The sequence below is a fragment of the Panthera uncia genome (assembly GCF_023721935.1).
Source record: "Panthera uncia isolate 11264 chromosome C1 unlocalized genomic scaffold, Puncia_PCG_1.0 HiC_scaffold_4, whole genome shotgun sequence".
Lineage (NCBI taxonomy): Eukaryota > Metazoa > Chordata > Mammalia > Carnivora > Felidae > Panthera > Panthera uncia.
Window position 1 is genome coordinate 93491889 of NW_026057585.1, and position 17070 is coordinate 93508958.

The 17070-nt window shown below is 50.4% G+C and overlaps 2 protein-coding genes across 3 annotated transcripts in view; one reads left to right on the plus strand and one right to left on the minus strand.

Moving 5' to 3' along the window:
* The first annotated feature begins 285 nt into the window (after positions 1-285).
* AGMAT (agmatinase) lies at positions 286-10082 on the plus strand. The gene is given in 8 exon segments (XM_049618029.1): positions 286-823; positions 825-895; positions 2129-2331; positions 5077-5125; positions 6187-6382; positions 7102-7281; positions 9125-9209; positions 9883-10082. Coding segments are annotated over 8 exon segments (1059 nt in total). The 5' UTR covers positions 286-622; the 3' UTR covers positions 9957-10082.
* A 594-nt stretch (positions 10083-10676) lies between these two features.
* The window catches only part of DNAJC16 (DnaJ heat shock protein family (Hsp40) member C16), a 44050-nt gene continuing 37656 nt past the window's right edge, over positions 10677-17070 (minus strand). For both annotated transcript variants that reach the window (XM_049618026.1, XM_049618027.1), the window contains 4 exons: positions 15753-15833; positions 15298-15396; positions 14578-14748; positions 10677-14094 (listed from right to left, as the gene is read on the minus strand). In XM_049618026.1, the coding sequence (XP_049473983.1) occupies positions 13695-14094; positions 14578-14748; positions 15298-15396; positions 15753-15833 (751 nt within the window). In that variant the 3' untranslated portion in view covers positions 10677-13694. The remainder of the gene's footprint in view (positions 14095-14577; positions 14749-15297; positions 15397-15752; positions 15834-17070) is intronic.

The following is a 17070-nucleotide window of genomic DNA, read 5'->3' on the forward strand; positions in this document are numbered from 1 at the left end:
AAAAAAAAGGTTATTTAGAAAGACTCTACCCCCTGGGGCGCCTGGGCAGCTCAGTTGCACAGGCCTCTTGATCTCCTCTAGCTTCGTGGTCTCACAGGTCAGGTGTTCAAGCCCAGCCTGCGGCTCAGCTCTGATGGTGCAGAGTCTGCTTAGGATTCGGTCTCTCCCTCTCGCTCTGGCTCTCTGCCCCTCCCCTGCGCATGCTCTCTTTCTCTCAAAATAAATAAACTTAAACAAGAGACTCTGCTTCCCGGGAATCTTACCCCAGGCATTTCGTAACACATTATTTAAAAAAAATGCATTTCCAATTTCTCTTCCTTAGAGAAAGTTTTCTCTCCCCCCTTTAACTCTTTCTGCTTTTAAAAAATATTACTCTGAAAGGGAGAAGCAGGCGCCAAGGGCTTGTTTTTGCGGGGCGCAGACCCCAGGGACAGTGCGGTGGCCGCGGGGGTGGGGGCGGGGGCGTCCCCCGGGGCCCGGTTCTATTTACCGAGGGAGCCGGAGGCCGAAGTCCAGAGAGGGGGCGGGGAGAGCGCGGCCCCTCGTCCGCCCTTGATCCCCAGGCCGCCGGCCCTTTGAGCACAGTCGGCCGTTCGGGCCGCTGCGGGGACCGGCGGGCGACATGCTGCGGCGGCTGGCGTCCCTCTGCGCCCGGAGCCTGGGGGCCCGCGGGGGCGCGCGTCCTGCCGCGGGGCTCCGCCACCTGGGCCGCAGCCCCCGCCGCCGGGCCTCCGATGCTCCCCGGAACCAGCCCCCCAGCTCCGAGGTCGTGGCCCGGCCGGTGGGCGTCTGCTCCATGATGCGGCTGCCGCTGCAGGCCTCCCCCCCAGGGGCTGGACGCCGCCTTCGTCGGGGTGCCCCTGGACATTGGGACCTCCAACCGGCCCGGGGCGAGGTAAGGCCCGCAGGACTGGGGGACACGTGGCCGGACCACCCGAGGCCACTGGGCGCGAAAGCCCCACGGACGGCGCCTCCCCTCAGCCAGGGTGGGGGTGGAAGCTGGTGCCGGCTCCAGAACGCCCCTAATCGACTGACAGACCGTTGGTTTCCCCCCTCCCTCATCACACGATGCCGATGGCACCTGATCTAGATGGCACCCGATCAAGAATTGCTCAAACACGAGGCTTTTATTTTTTTAAGGTTAAAAAAATATATATTATTTTTTAAATTCTTAATTTTTTTAAACATTTACTCATTTTTGAGAGAGAACGGGAGACAGAGCATGAGTGGGGAAGGGACAGAGAGAGAGAGAGACACACACACACACACACACACACAGAATCAGAAGCAGGCTCCAGGCCCTGAGCTGTCAGCACAGAGCCTGACGTGGGGCTCGAACTCACGGACCGCCAAGATCATGACCTGAGCCAAAGTCTGACGTTTAACAGACTGAGCCAACCAGGCGCCCCTAAAAATTATTTTTAAATAACCTCTACACCCAGCGTGGGGCTGGAATTTACAACCCCAAGATAAGGGTGGTAAACTCTATCGACTGAGCCAGGCAGGCGCCCCAAGGCATTTTTTCCCCAAGATCATGGCAGAGGAAGTGAAGTCAAGTCTGTTTTCCTAAATAGTGAGCATCAGCTATGTCTGATTGGGCTCAGCCACTTTACAGATGTAAATACTGTATAGACGAATAATCTGAAGTAGAAATGCCACCATTTATTAAATGTCTACTGAATGCAAGGCGCTTTGCATAGATGACCTCACTTCATTCCTATAACAACCCAGGAGGGTAAATATTTTACAGATTAGGAAACTGAGGCTCACGGAGATGAAGAAGTTATCTAATGCCAATTAGTAAATTGGTGTTGGGTGGGCTTCCAAATCTGTGCCTTTAATCTCTTCAGTATACAGCCTGGGTTTTAGTGATTCTCAATCAGGGATGATTTTGACCCCAGGGGACATTTGGTGGTGTCCTTGGAGGACTTTTTGGTTATCACAACTTGCTCCTGGCATCTAATCGGTTACAGACCAGGGGAACTATCCCACAATGTACCGCATGGCCCCCCACATCAAAGATTCATCCAGCCCCAAATATCAGCAGTGCAGAGGCTGAGAAACCCCGGCCGAGGTAGGACCTCTGACCTTTCAGGGATGGTTCACAGGATGATTCTTCCTCCTCCAGATTTGGACCCCGGCGGATCAGGGAAGAATCCGTGATGCTTCGGACGACTAACCCTAGCACGGGGGCCCTCCCCTTCCAGTCCCTCTCGGTTGCAGACCTAGGTGATGTGAATGTCAATCTTTACAACCTTCAGGACAGCTGCCGTCTAATTCGAGAGGCCTATCAGAAAATCGTAGCAGCTGGCTGTATTCCTCTGACCTTGGGTAATAACATCTACGAGGGCAAGTGCAGTTCTCTGCACGGAGGGTTTATTTATCATGGGCAAGCCGCGGTAAATATGGAGACGGTATAGGAAAGAGAATTTGTAATCCTTTTTGTTTGTTTGTTTGTTTATTTTGAGTGGGGGTAGAGAGAGAGGGAGAGAGAGAATCCCAAGCAGGCTCCATACTCAGTGCGGAACCTGATGCTGGGCTGGATCCCACGACCGTGAGATCGTGACCTGAGCCGACCTGAGCCACGATCGAGTTCGACGCTCAACCAACTAACCCACCCAGGCGCCCCTCTAATTAATGTTTTTTCTCCCCTGGGGGGAGGATATTTACATTTTTGGACTGGTACGATTGACAGGGATGGACTAGGGTGAGGCAAACGCATTCACTTTAATGTTTATTTATTTTTGAGAGAGACAGACAGAGCGTGAGCAGGGGAGCGGCAGAGGGAGAGGGAGACAGAATCCAAAGCAGGCTCCAGGCTCTAAGCTGTCAGCACACAGGCAAGGCATTTGCTTTAGTGCAAAATTTAAGGGGGGTGGGGGGGAGGTGCCAAAAGTCAACAATAAATATGACTGACTTTTCCCTTTTGCCTGAGGCTCCGATAGGGCTCAGAATAGCAGTGTTACTGATCCTATCTTTCTTTAAAATTTATCATGGATTTTTTTGGGAGTACCGATTTTGAATTTTAAAAGTATTACATTAAACTAGTATTTATCTTAATTACTGAGGTTTTTTGTTTCGTTTTGTTTTGTTTTTGGTGTCCCTTAAATTTTGCATCCCAGCAAGTGCCTCTACCCACCTCACCTTTGTCACCTCCCTCCTCCATTCCAGGCCCCGGGGGGAAGGCTCACAACAGGGGCTCAATTGTGACTTCCTAACTATTTCAAGAACCTGCTTTTATATGACTTTGAGAGAGAGGTGCGAAGGGGCATTTTCCTCCAAGTCAGGGTCTCTCTGTCCATCTACGGGGCAGTTTTCCTCTTATCCCCCCCCCCCCCTCCCACCCTTCCATTTCTCTTTCTCTTCCAGTTCACAAAGAGTTAAAATGACACAGACCTTTTTCCAAATATCCAAATGTATTTTTGCCAAAAGCGTGGGCCCAGCCTGCAGAACATCGTGCGTGGTGTGGAGTGTGGTTTCTGGAGGGACGCAGTTTGAAATCTCAGCTTTACCTCTCCCTAGCTCCTCCTGCGTCATTTCCTCACCTGTAAAATGGGAATCATAGCACCTACCTCACTGTGTTGTGTGAGGGCCACATAATGAAAGCGCACATAAAGTGCCCCGCATCCTGACTGGCATATTTTAAGCTTCTGTAAATGTGGCTACTGTTGTTTTTAACGGTCATCCGTCGTAATACTTCTTTACTGAGCTGGCCAGTGCAGTGCCCATTGGCCACATGTGGTTATTGAAACTGAAATTAATTTTCAGTTGGTTTAGTGGCTGACTCTCAATTTCGGTTCAGGGCGTGATCTCCCGGTTCGTGAGTTCGAGCCCCGCATCGGGCTCTGCACTGACCGTAAGGAGCCTGCTTGGGATTCTCCCTCTCTCCCTCTCTCCCTGCCCCTTCCCTGCTCGTGCTGTTTTTTTTTCTCTCAAAATAAATACACTTAAAAAAGTAAAATTAAAAGTAATTAAAATAAAATAAAAAATTCAGCTCCTCCGTGGCCTGAACTACATTCCAGTGGCCACATGTGGGGAGTGGCCACCACGGTGGCCAGTGCAGCTAGAGAACATGCCCATCATTGCAGAAAGAAAGCTCTACTGGACAGAGCGGTTCCAGACATTTTACCTGTAAGCTTTAATTTGTTTCCTCTTTTTAAATTTTATTTATTTGTTTTGAGAGAGAGAGAGCCAACAGGGGCAGAGAGAGAGGGAGAGAGAGAATCCCAAGCAGGCTCCACGCTGTCAGCAGAGAGCTTGACGCGGGGCTCAATCCCACGCACCATGAGATCATGACCGACGTGGGGCTTGATCCCATGAACCGTGAGATCATGACCAGAGCCAAAGTCGGATGCTTAACCAACTGAGCCACCCAGGTGCCCATTTCCTCTTTTAAATTTTTTTTTTAACGTTTTTTTATTTTTATTTTTGAGACAGAGAGACAGCGTGAACAGGGGAGGGGCAGAGAGAGAGGGAGGCACAGAATCTGAAACAGGCTCCAGGCTCTGAGCTGTCAGCACAGAGCCCGACGTGGGGCTCGAACTCACAGACCGTGAGATCATGACCTGAGCCAAAGTCGGACGCTTAACTGACTGAGCCACCCAGGCGCCCCTTCATTTCCTCTTTTATTTTTATTTTTTTAAAAAATTTTTTTCAACGTTTTTAATTTATTTTTGGGACAGAGAGAGACAGAGCATGAACGGGGGAGGGGCAGAGAGAGAGGGAGACACAGAATCGGAAACAGGCTCCAGGCTCCGAGCCATCAGCCCAGAGCCTGACGCGGGGCTCGAACTCACGGACCGCGAGATCGTGACCTGGCTGAAGTCGGGCGCTTAACCGACTGCGCCACCCAGGCGCCCCCGTTTCCTCTTTTAGATAACAATGTAATCCCGAGTATCCAGTGGCCATTTTCCCACCACTGAACAAGATCTCATTTTAGCTGAGTATGTTATAGTTCTTCAGTCCAATCAAAAGGGTGGCACCGTTGGGCGATTTGAGGATTGCTCTGTAAAATACACGGTCCCCCCCCCCCCAATCTTATCCACATGTCAGATGTTTTCTTTTTCCTCTTTGCAGGTGGAGATCACACAATCACATATCCTATATTGCAAGCGATGGCAAAAAAGTAAGTCCCGGGAGTCTGGTTCCACACAGGGTTTCAAACTTCAGGGGCTAGGGAATGAGTTGTTTGCGACTCCCTGGCATCGAGTGACCTCTGCTGGCTCAGGTTATTTGGGGTGATAGGAAATTCCCGGCTGAGTTGCTTCTGTGGATCAAAATTAAGGTCGGGCGAGCTCCAGGTGTCTCTGTCAGTCACCAGCTGGGAGCCAAGACAGTTTATTTTTAACACTTCTGGCCACCCTGGCTTGCCCTACATCGGCTCTGGTGAATGCATGCTCAGCCTGTGCCTCTGTTTTGGGAAGATGAGCCCCTCGCGAAATATACAACCCCGGTTAACTTCAGTTTCTGTTTTGCTTCAAAGGCCAAATGCACAATGATGTTGCTTGCCGGGGAGGGGCCCCGTTTCTTCCCGAAAGGGCCCCTTCCCCAGAGAACGGGAAAATGGATATTCTAGTGATGGAAGTCTACCAGGGACGAACTAACTTTGGTTAATTAGCCTGAAGAAGAGGCAGAAGGGCCAAGGCGGTGGCGGCTCCAGTATCCATATGAGGGAAAGACATGTGGGCAGCCTTCTGGTTGGTGGTGGGTGGGCTCAAGTGTTTTCTGGAGGCTGGGCTTGCCCAGCATCGATTTAGACGATATGTTTCTTTGGGGCGGCCGGCAGGGTTGATGGGAGATTATGGAGAGGGAGCTGGGTTTGAAGCTGCTTCTTGGTGCCCCGGTTGTAGACAGGCTCTGATTAGTTCAGCCGAGCTCACCTGAGCCCCCATCCTTCCTCCTCATCCTCCTGGGCCTCTCCGTCTCCAAGTGAAGAAAATTCGTGGTGCTAGGCAGTGGGTGGGTAAGCTTCAGTACCTGTCTGTTCTCTGCCTGCCTTTCTCTGAGTTTATCGCTCTGAGATGCTAAACCATTTGCAGACGGAAACCAGTTGCAAGGCTGGTAATTGATGGCAGGTCTCCGCTCCGTGGCCACGAGCCGTGAAGTTTGGAAGTTCGGTAGCCTAGGGGGTGGCTGTGCTCAGGCCCCAGGAGGAGGTCTGGCCTCTGAGCTGTGTGTTGTCATCAGGCATGGCCCCGTGGGGCTGCTGCACGTGGATGCCCACACGGACACGGCTGACAAGGCCCTAGGAGAGAAGGTCTATCACGGGACGCCCTTCCGCCGGTGCGTGGACGAGGGACTCCTGGACTGTAAGCGTGTGGTGCAGATTGGCATCCGGGGCTCCGCCATGACCCTGGATCCCTACAGATACAGCTGGAGCCAGGTGACAAACCAAACGCCCCTCCCTCTGTCCCCAGTCTGCAAAGTGCCTTTCTGTCCGGCGCCCCCTCAGTGGTAGCTGTAGATTCAACAGGGGCTTCGGTGACCAAATTCAGAAAACGGGACGGAAGGCCGAGTGGCCATCGAGAGGGTCACGTGGAGCTGAGAGGAGCGAGGCTGTTAGTTCGTGAGGCAAAGGAGGCCTCTCGTCGCTGGGGTGGGGAGACGGGCGGAAACACACCCGTCCCTGGGCTGTCGCTGGCCTGGAAAAGAGCTGGGGAGGCCCAAAGCCAAGGCGAGCGGCCACCTTTCCGGTTCCTGTCCTCTTTCCCACCAGGCAGAGTGGCTCCTAGGTGGACACGTGTGACAAGATCCCAACAGGAAAGACCCAAGTCCCCTGCTTTTAGAGTGTGCCAAGGCTAGTCTTGGAGGAGGTGCTACCACGAGCTGACCCGAGTTTCTCCCTCTCGTCCTAGCCAAGCTGCTCTCCGATCCCGTCCCCCCTGGGGCAGCTTCGACTGCCTACCTGCTTCTTCACCAGCTGTCGTTCCTCCCTTCCTCACCAGTCAAACGGGGACGACCGTTCCGTCCTCGTGAAGATTGGGGGGTCACGTGTGAAGCGTCCACAAGCACTTGGCGTGGGGGTTGGCACAGGAGAAATGCCCCGTAAATGCTGCCATGCAGAAGCCTCGACCTCCTGCTCTTTACTTCCTGCCTCCTCAGGGCTTCCGGCTGGTCCTGGCTGAAGACTGCTGGATGAAGTCCCTGGTTCCTCTGATGGGGGAAGTGAGGCAGCAGATGGGAGGCAAACCCGTGTACATCAGCTTTGACATTGACGGCTTGGATCCTGCCTATGCCCCAGGGACAGGGACGCCCGAAATTGCTGGTCTCACCCCTAGTCAGGTAAGGAGGTTTCACCAGTGATAGTTCCCGGGGGTGAGGATTCTTAGCCAGCGCCCCCCCCCCCCCCCCCCCCCCCACTTCCCTGGGACGTGTAGTCAGTCTTCAGGATCAGGATAGGATTTTAAAAGCAGGGCACTTGGCCTTTTACTCTGCTCAGGGCTGACCACAGGTTGAACACTCTTCTGGCGCGAGGAGTGGACTGATTTGGCAAAGGCCCTCGTTTCTTCTCTGGGACATAACTGTCTGTTATTTGAGCTTTGTGCCTCTGATCACCTGTACTTGGTTCATGGGGACAGTTTGCAGCATCCCCTCTTAAAAACACTGAACTTGGGGCGCCTGGGTGGCTCAGTCGGTTCAGCATCCGACTTCGGCTTAGGTCATGATCTCGCGGTCCGTGAGTTCGAGCCCCGCGTCGGGCTCTGTGCTGACAGCTCAGAGCCTGGAGCCTGTTTCAGATTCTGTGTCTCCCTCTCTCTCTGCCCCTCCCCCGTTCATGCTCTGTCTCTCCCTGTCTCAAAAATAAATAAACGTTAAAAAAAATTAAAAAAAACACTGAACTTATCTTTTTGGGGTTAAATTTAAAAAGTGCTCACTATGGGACTACCTACCAAGGTAGTTCAAGAGTTTTAGAAACATCCAAATAAAGCTCTCTCTTTTCCTTTTTTGAGAGAGAGAGAGAGAGAGAGAGAGCGAGTGCACATGAGCAGGGAGGGGCAGAGGGAGAGGGAGAGAGAATCTCAAGCAGGTGACGTGCCCAGTGTGGACCCTGACGTGCGGACCCTCATGATTGTGAGATCATAGCCAGAGCCAAAATCAAGAGTTGGATGTTCAACCAACTGAGCCACCCAGGTGGCCCCCAAATAAAGATCTAAGGTGTGCTGAGTATAAATTAATGCAGGAGGCAGAATTGGAGTGTGGTTATAACTGGAAGGTAAGCTGCAGGAGGGTAGGGCTTTTATTTTACCAGCCCACCCGTCAGACTAGAACAGTGCCTGGCTTAAAGGGTAGGAACTCAAAGGCACTTGAGTAAATAAATGAAGGCCACTTACACCTATCAATGATCTTATCTCCTCTAAGAAAGGGGCATGTTAGCAACTACCTCTTCTAAGCCATTCTCCATCAGTTCCCCTCGGAGAGATTTCTAAGACACAATCTTCATTCCTCAGTTTATCATTCTTCTGGGCTTTTCACCGGCACAATGGAAACTCTTTGAGATGACGTGACTTCTTCCTACCATCCCCCTCACTTATCTTGTCTTCTGGCCACATCCAACTACCGGTATTTCTTTCCATCTTGGGGTCTTTGCATGTGTCTTTCTGCCCAGGCTGCCCTATCCCTAATCTGCTTGGTCAATTCCTTGAACTAAGTGTTTCCACCTTGGGGAGGGCTTCCCCCAGCTCTTTGGGTGGTTTTGTATTATACTTTGCTACACTTGTGGGTTTTTTTGTTTTTTTTTTTTTTTAAAGTAATCTCTGCACCCAACACGGGGCTCGAACTCACAACCCTGAGATCAAGAGCTGCATGCTCTACTGACCGAGCCAGCCAGGGACCCCTACGCTTGCTTTTCTTGAAGCCTTTCATGCATGACATTGAAATGACTGGTTTGCTTGTGTCCATCATCACACGATGGACCCCCCTCGGGAGCAGGGGCTGTGTGTTGGCCATTTGTGTCTATGTGATGCCCAGCAGTGTGCCTGGCAGTCGATAAACGTTTATCGAGCGGAAGCAACAGCTCCAAGTCCAAGGGTGGGCATGCATTGGGAGAGATCCACTGAGATCTCTGTAGTTGCTTTTCCCGGTCAATGGTTACTGCTGTGGACAACTCGGGCTTGGTCTTGGACAGGCGCTGGAAATCATCCGGGGTTGTCAAGGCCTGAACGTGGTGGGCTGTGATCTTGTGGAAGTGTCACCGCCTTATGATCCTTCTGGTGAGTAAGCGACAGTACTGTGATCCGTAAGCAGCTGCGAGTTTAAATTCTATTAATCTGCTTAATAAGTAGAAGATGGCTGCGTCCTTTTGTATAACTTGGGAACCTGCTGAGCGTGTTTTGCAGTGAAGAAAATAAACCTATTGCTCCACACCTTACAGACATGAGCTAATTAACGCGAACACACACCCCTGGGAGGTGGCTCTTACTAGCTTGCCCTCCCGTCAGCAGAAGGAAAACCAGCCTGCAGGAACAGTGATAAGGTAATTGGTAGTAGGATAGCATAGCCCCCTCTCCTCCTTTGCTGTTTCATGGAGAAGTGAATTGTCGCGGCCTAAGTGATGTTTATTAATATTAAAAAAGTGGGCAGTTAGCTGGTTTAGGAAAGATATTCAAAGCAGAGGCCGCCCTGACAATTTCAATTTAGAGAACTTACAGACTGAGGCCTGTCAGCTTCGGAGGAGGGTAGGTGATAAATACAATACACACCATTATTATAGGCTTTCCTTTGGGGTGGGAATCTGTTTGTAAACAAAGAACCTTCTGGTTCAGGGGAAAGCGTGTCCACAGGGTGGCTGGGCAGAAGAGGGAATCTGGAAAGGCGGCACAAAGGCAAGCGAGAGGCTCGGCCCGCTGGCTCGGTGTTCACCTTTGGTTTTTTTTATCTTTGTAGGAAACACGGCCCTCCTGGCGGCTAACCTGCTGTTTGAGATGCTGTGTGTGCTCCCCAAAGTGACAGTCGTCTGAACCTCGTGCTCTTCCTGATAAATCAGCAGCTTGTGTCGATGACAGGTTCTCAGGAATTTATGTGCAAGAGGCCCGAGTACTCAAGAGTTTACGCCAGTAAAACCTTCTGCTAGAGTGTCACTGGAGGCTGTAAAATCAGGGCATTCAGTAGAAGTCTGATCCAACAGCTAATATTTCTAAGGAGTCTGAATTAAAGAGAAGCACGTGTGTTGTTACAAGGGACAGAGCATTTAGTTTAGGATTATCTAAAAACTGGAGAAATGAAATATAAAAAAAGAAAACAACCCATAGGACAGAATCCCGTATAAACATCTCCTATGTCTCTAGTTTGTCTTCCTTTACACTATGGCTCCTCCTGAGGAACTCAGGGCTGCGTCTGGGTTTTAGGCCATTTGTGAACATAAACAAATAGTTTGAAAGTAACATGCAGACTCTCACAAAGAAACTGCCCACCCAACAGCCCAGGAGGGCGCATGGAATGTCTTTTCAACCAGACAGCGGGTGGCCTCCAAAGTGCCCTTGGTGACACTTCCTTAACCTACTCCCTGCCTCAGTTTCGCATCATCTGCTCTTTGCGCTGGCCCACCCTCTAGGATAGCAGCTCCTGAGATCTGCACTGAAGATTCAGGCATGTGTTGAGTTACACACAAATTCAATTTTGTTGAGAACGGGTCCACGATCAAACCCTCCTCTTCCTGATGCAAGGGCGACGCGTAATCGTCACACATTAAAATAGTTTATTTCTGTTTCCAGTCTGTAATATTCTTAAAACAAAAATAACATCAGCTTCAGTGCCTGTTCACAATACAAAACGAAAACAACATAAAAAAGACACCATTTGCCAAGTGAGTTATTTGTTCCTAAGAGTATCAAAAGTGCAAAATATTCACCTTCTTTTCAGACCGCTCTCTCAAGTTTCATCCTCCTCCTTGACAAACTGAGTGGACACCTTCACAGCTGCCACACTGCATTTGTTTCCAAGGGACAAGGTCAGGCATTTGGATGCGAGCAATTATGTCATCTGTAAAGACATTCTGCATCAGCTTTTAAAGAATTTTACTCAGGAAAACATTTGAGTGTCTGCTTCCAATCTCTTTTCCCAAACAAAGCAAATCACTTAAAACACAGTTAGACCGCATTTCTTTTTAAATCAGGAAAAACATGTATGTGCTGAACGAGGAGGCAATCAGCCTATTAATTTGAAAAGTACGGCCAAATTTTCACGGTCGGTAGGTGATGGCAGAGAGAGACCATGGTGCTTAATGGAAGTCAAGGTGGTCTTATGGAAACACTGCTGACTCATAGCTGACAATCTCTTAGACAAATTATGCCACCGGCACCTGGACGATAAAAAAAAATATTTGTAAGTAGGTGTGTATTCTACAAAGACTTGTTTTAGGCCAGTTTTCATCCCCATCTGCTAAACATGATGCGTAGTCTCTATCAACCAGAAAACCCTACTTCTAAAAATAAAACAACATTGTCAGTCTCAACATATTCAAAGGCCAGGAAGTTAACTTAAAACTGAAATTAGGTCCGTGTGATTACACACAAGAGGGGAAAAGGTGGCATTGGCCGAGTGTGACAGCGGCTCATACATTTGACACAAAAGTAAACAAATTCATGGGAACGTTCAGGAGGATAGGCGTGGGTGGTCAAGGGCGAAGTTCAGTCGAAGTAAAACCTCCCTAGTGTCCTCTTGGGGGACATCTCTTTCAGCCCCAAACAGACCAGTGGAAGAACTTGCCAGGAATGTTTCTAATCCTATTCTCACTTTCCTTTCTCAGTGCAAAGGGGGGGTGCGGCTAACTGTCCGAAGGTGCTTTTGATTTTAATGGGAAACATTTTTAAAGTGAACAAAGCTGGGGAGATTCTGTTTTCAGAAATGAAGGTCACGAATCCCATTAGTACCAGAAGTTAAAAAGCCCACCACTGAACCAAAACACCACTCGCATCAGCAACGTGGCCGTAAAAGACCCAGAAAATAACTCGGAGGACGGTGCATCGAGGAACCAAATGAGTCCCTTAATCACGCCTGCCTGGGCCAGGTGCCAGGAGATACGGCCACCAGAGCAAGCATCCAATTTTTAGAGGATCATGTGGAAAAAAAATGCAGCCTGGCAGTGATTTCTTTCTTTCTTTCTTTTTTAAATAAAGCTACAGACTCTCCACGGAAACTACAGGAACTCCTGGGCTTAAATAATTAATTACTTGCCACTGTAGCTCAATATTTAAATTATTCAGGATCCGAATCGCTTAGTTTCAAGCAATTATGATTAAAGAAATACTAACTCAGTAAATGTCCCATCACTGATTCCGACCCTTCATTTTATAGAAGGGCAAATTTACTTTGACAGGAGAACTGACCACTCTTGGAAGTTGTTCAAACTCCACCGGTGGTTCTGCCCTAAAAAAAAAAAAAAAAAGAAAAAAGACAAAAAAAAAAGGCAAGCTCTCTAACTGGCTGGTGTGATCCACCGTGCACTGGAGCTCTGCAAGCTGGGTGCTGATGGTGGGTCGGACCCTGTTACTGGTGAAGCAGTTGTTGAGTTAAGAGTGAAAGCAACGGAGATATCAAAATCTAGGCCAGAAGCTCAAAGTAAGCCTTTTGCCAAACAGGAGTCTAGAACAAGTCTTGGGTCACTTGTCACAAGAGAGAGCCCAAAGTTACAGCACTTTGGGGGTAACAGTGTTCAAAATACAATTGTTGAAAAGAAATTTTAAGTCCCTTGATACAAAGACAGGTCTGGTAGTTTACTAAAGAGACACGACTGGAGGTTCCTCGAGCCTGACTCATGGCAGGTGGGAATGAGGTGTCTTCATTGAACATCTACTGGCTTCTAGCAGCTTATCTCTATGTCCGGAGAACAAGGTCACAAATCATGGCTCCTAAGATTCATACCCTAAAACTGACAGAGGGAGAAAGGCATGGGAAAACGTACACGTGAAAGGCTCAAAGTCATTACAGTACTTCCTGCCGTGCAGATCCCTCCCTGGCGACATCTAGTGCTGAGGCGGCGGCCGGGGGGGGGACACCACCGAGAGGTCACTTCGGTCACTGCCCAGCCCTCCCTTCTTTTGTCTTGGGAAGGAAACCAAATTCACATGCAGAGCCCCCACTTATCCCCAGCCTTTTAAAACTCTGGCTGCCAAACTGGGGCAGGGGGATACCCCCCAAATACACTTTTAGCCACTGACTACTGGAAGAACTATCAAATGTTAAGGTTGCTTGGAACCGGGCCTCTTTCGGGATGCAGGGCCTAGAAGCTGCCGTGGGCTGTCCGGGTGACGCAGCATGCACCGGGGCAGAAGCAGAGCGGGGGTGGGAAGTGACCCGACCAGCACTCCGGGCTCGCGAGGTTCCATCTGGGTACCGCTGCGGGCTGGAGCCCCCAGCTTCTCCCACAGCACAGAGACAGGACAGGGGAGCGAGGTGTGAGCATGTGACGGGACGGGACGACAAAAAAAGAGGGAATGAGCAGTCTGCTTTACATGGTGTGGCATTCAAACGAGGGCGAAGAAACCCACAGGAAAATCTTTTGATCTGGGGGATTCAGCTTGAGGTGTTTTTCACTCCTAGGTTAGAACAGGACAAAGGAAAGATTCTTCTAGCCATTGTTCCAGAAGGATAATCTAGAATCTATTCTCTGTCCTCGGTGATAGGTTGAGTCCTGAAAAGGCCTGTTCGCAGGGGCCTATTAAAAAGCCTGAAGAGTTTAAGTCTCTCTTGAGCCCCTCTCAGTCTAGCTCGGGCCACGACGGGATATAAAACCTCTGTAAGGAGCCTTCCAGCAGCCGCTCCATCCATAAGGACAACTTGCTCAATTTTCCTTTGACGGGCCTGGGTCCAAGGCCACAGGAAGGTTTCCCCCGCGCTTCGCCCAGATGGAGGGAAGAGTCAAGGGCACCGCAAGACCCCATGGCTTCCTCCTCTTCCACTGCTTTCTGGGGCTTGAAGAGGCAGAAGTATTTCTTGTGGCCGTTCAGGGCCAGCACGTAGCCCGTGTAGTCCCGTTCCATGAAATGCTTGTCATACTGGTTTGGGATCGGGGCTGCATCTTGAGCAAACTCCAGCAAGTACTCCAGCCATTCTCTGTGTTTGTCCAGACTCAGGAAGGAGAAGTGCAGGCAGCTGCTCCTGCCGGAAGGACAGAAGAAAGACTCAGGGCACACCCTGACGCCTTTAACTGCAGGGGACACGAGTGCCTCAGTCAGATTTCAAGTGGCAGGAGGAGGCGTTGCGTCGGGTGGGGCCTGAAGATGGGAAGAATGGGGGACTCCCCTGGGACCTGAGGGCTGCTTCAACACGTGCCACGCTCTGCTTGCCCCATCGCCCTGTCTCCTGCCGGGTGTCCCCTGTGTCCCTCTCGGTGTCCGGCTTCAGTAAAAGCACACGAGAGCGACAGGGGTAGAGCTCCCTGAAAGGCTCAGGGAAGAAGCCGGGGGGTGAGCTCTTCTGTTCAGAAGCATCGGGACAGGGAGTCAGGGGAGAAGAGGTCGCAGCCAACATCTCGCTGCAAGCAAGGAGCCCCCCGTGGTCAAGGGGAAAAGGAGGAAACTGTCCTCCAGCTCCCCCCTCACCCGAACGTGCCCTCCCTTGCTCTCCCTCCCACGAGCTTACCCAGTGAATGTGTAGACCTCCAAAGCGAACTTCTGCAGTAGGCTGGTCTTGGTGGGGTCCGACAGGATGAGGACCACGTTCATGTGGCCCGGCCTCAGGCGGACCAGGTTACTGGTGTAGGTCACGTCTGTGAGTTCCGTTACCTCCACGAAGCCCTTTTTAGGGATCTTGCTGTGGGGAGACAGCGAGGAATTAAGATGTTATCAGGACAGGGGAATGCCATTACTTTGGAAAAAAAAAAAATAGGAGGAAGAAAATGCTCTGTTCCAACCAGACTAGACAGGTTATTTAATATTCTCGAGCCCGGCACCCTGGCAGGACAGGGACGGTCCCTCCTTGGTGGTCCTGGGCCTACGAAGAGCCTTTCAGATGCTACTGTTCAGCTGGTGGAGAAGCGGCTTTAGGACCCTTCTCTGCTTCTGGCTCGTCTAGTGGCTCTGACATACTTGGCCTCCTGCCCCCATTATCAAATTTGAGATCGAGAGCCTGCAGGTACCGAGTAGAAGGTAAGTAGGTCCTGTGTCTAAAGGCCTACGGGGTCTCAGTAAACACTAGCCGGCGGCTGACTTGCCCCTAAATTCACATCTCACACACAAAGAGGTGAACCCGAGTGCGTGTATAGACTGGTTCTGGAACACCGCTCTGTCAGACCAACTCGGCCTGTGGCTCTCCTGCCGGGGTGGTGTGGTGGGGGTGGGTTTGGTGTCCCGTTAGAGAAACCTGCTGTTTTCTTTGGTGAAGCTTGGCTCCGTCTTCCCGGCCTTCTCGTGGACTTCCTCTTTATCTGGAGGGTTTGACTCTCGCTCATCGTTCGAGTCACTAAAGTAAGAAACAAGGAGTTCAGGGGCGTCTGGGTGGCTCAGTCGGTTAAGCATACAGCTTCGGCTCAGGTCATGATCATGAGGTTGGTGAGTTCGAGCCCCGCGTCGGGCTCTGTGCTGACAGCTCAGAGCCTGGAGCCTGCTTTGGATGCTGTGTCTCCCTCTCTCTCTGCCTCTCCCCCGCTCATGCTCACTGTCTCATTCTTTCTCTCTCAAAAGTAAATAAACATTAAAAAAATTAAAAAAAAAAAAAAAAAAGAAACAAAGAGTTTTACAGAAGGAACAGTACAAATGACCCCGAGGTGTGGGGCCCACCCTTGGGAAATCCCACTGAGAAGCCACACAGGCATTTACCTGAAAGCCTGAACGATGACTGTGCCAAAGAGGATGAAGAGGGCAGAGAAGACCAGGGACAGAAGGGGCATCATTTCCCGCCTAAAACAAAGGGAATAAACCCTGGTCAGCTCTGGATGGGCTGCTGTGACCTCAGTTCATGATACGAGGGATCTTCTCCCTGGCTCAAACAAAACCAAAAAAAAAAACCAAAAACCAAAACCCAAAAAACAAAACCAAAAAAACCCCAAACCAAAAAGGCTTCGTATCAATAAACACTTTCTAGTTTCATACAAATAGAGGTTTCTTTTGAGGGTGAGGGTGGTGGTGGGGAAAGCAGACAGTTTTTCCCTCACCATTTTAGTTCAGACTGCTTATTCCAAAAGCTTGATATTACGGGGAGCCTGGGAGGCTCAGTCGGTTAAGTGTCTGATCCTTGATTTCGGCTCAGGTCATGATCTCATGATTTGTAAGTTCGAGCCCCACATCAGGCTCTACACTGACAGCATGCAGTCTGCTTGGGATTTTCTCTCCCTCTCTCTCTCCGCCTCTCCCCTGCTCATGCTCTCTAAGATAAACTTTAAAACAAATAAAATTTTGATATTTTGTCTCAACGTAATAGGTTCTGCTTAGTAAGTTCTGCAGAAGGAAGTCAGAGGATTTACATTGTGAATGTGGGAGAACTTTCTGATGTCAAGGGTGGTATCGGTGGCTAAAAAGTCTGTGGGACTATTTCCTTTATTTTGATTTTTTTCTAGCCAGAATAATTCAGACATGGCCCAAAGGGGGTAGAGCAGGAAGAAAAAGGTGACCTTTCGCAATTTCCTCTAGGACCGGCGCTCTAAAATTTAATTCGCCCACCGACGGTCCTCCAAGGCCTGCCATCTGTCAGGAGTTGTGCTGGGTGCCAGGAATCACTGACGTGAGGGCGACGTGGCTCTGTCCTTCAGGAGCTCGCGGTACTTTGGGGGGTGGGGGTGGGACATGCCTCCCTTCTCTGGTTAACTCACTGATGGGTTTGTACATCGCTACGCCGGCCCCCGTGTGGGCCAGGCCCTGGGCTGGGCATCAGGGGCGCCTGGATGGAGAGGACAGGCCCAGGCTGTGCCGCGTGCAAGCACGGCCCCGGGTGATCCTTTCTCACCCAACCAGTGGGAAAGGGTCAACCAGCAAACACGTAAAAAGTGAAGTGACTGCAAGAAAGAAAAAGGGAACAAACACGTGTTGGAAACGTGTACACGACCTGCCACTTGTCTGGATCAAGTTTACACTGAAATCGAAGGACAGAGTTTTCAAGAGAAACACAGTGGTTCTACTAGCATTGGAGAAAGAGAAATTC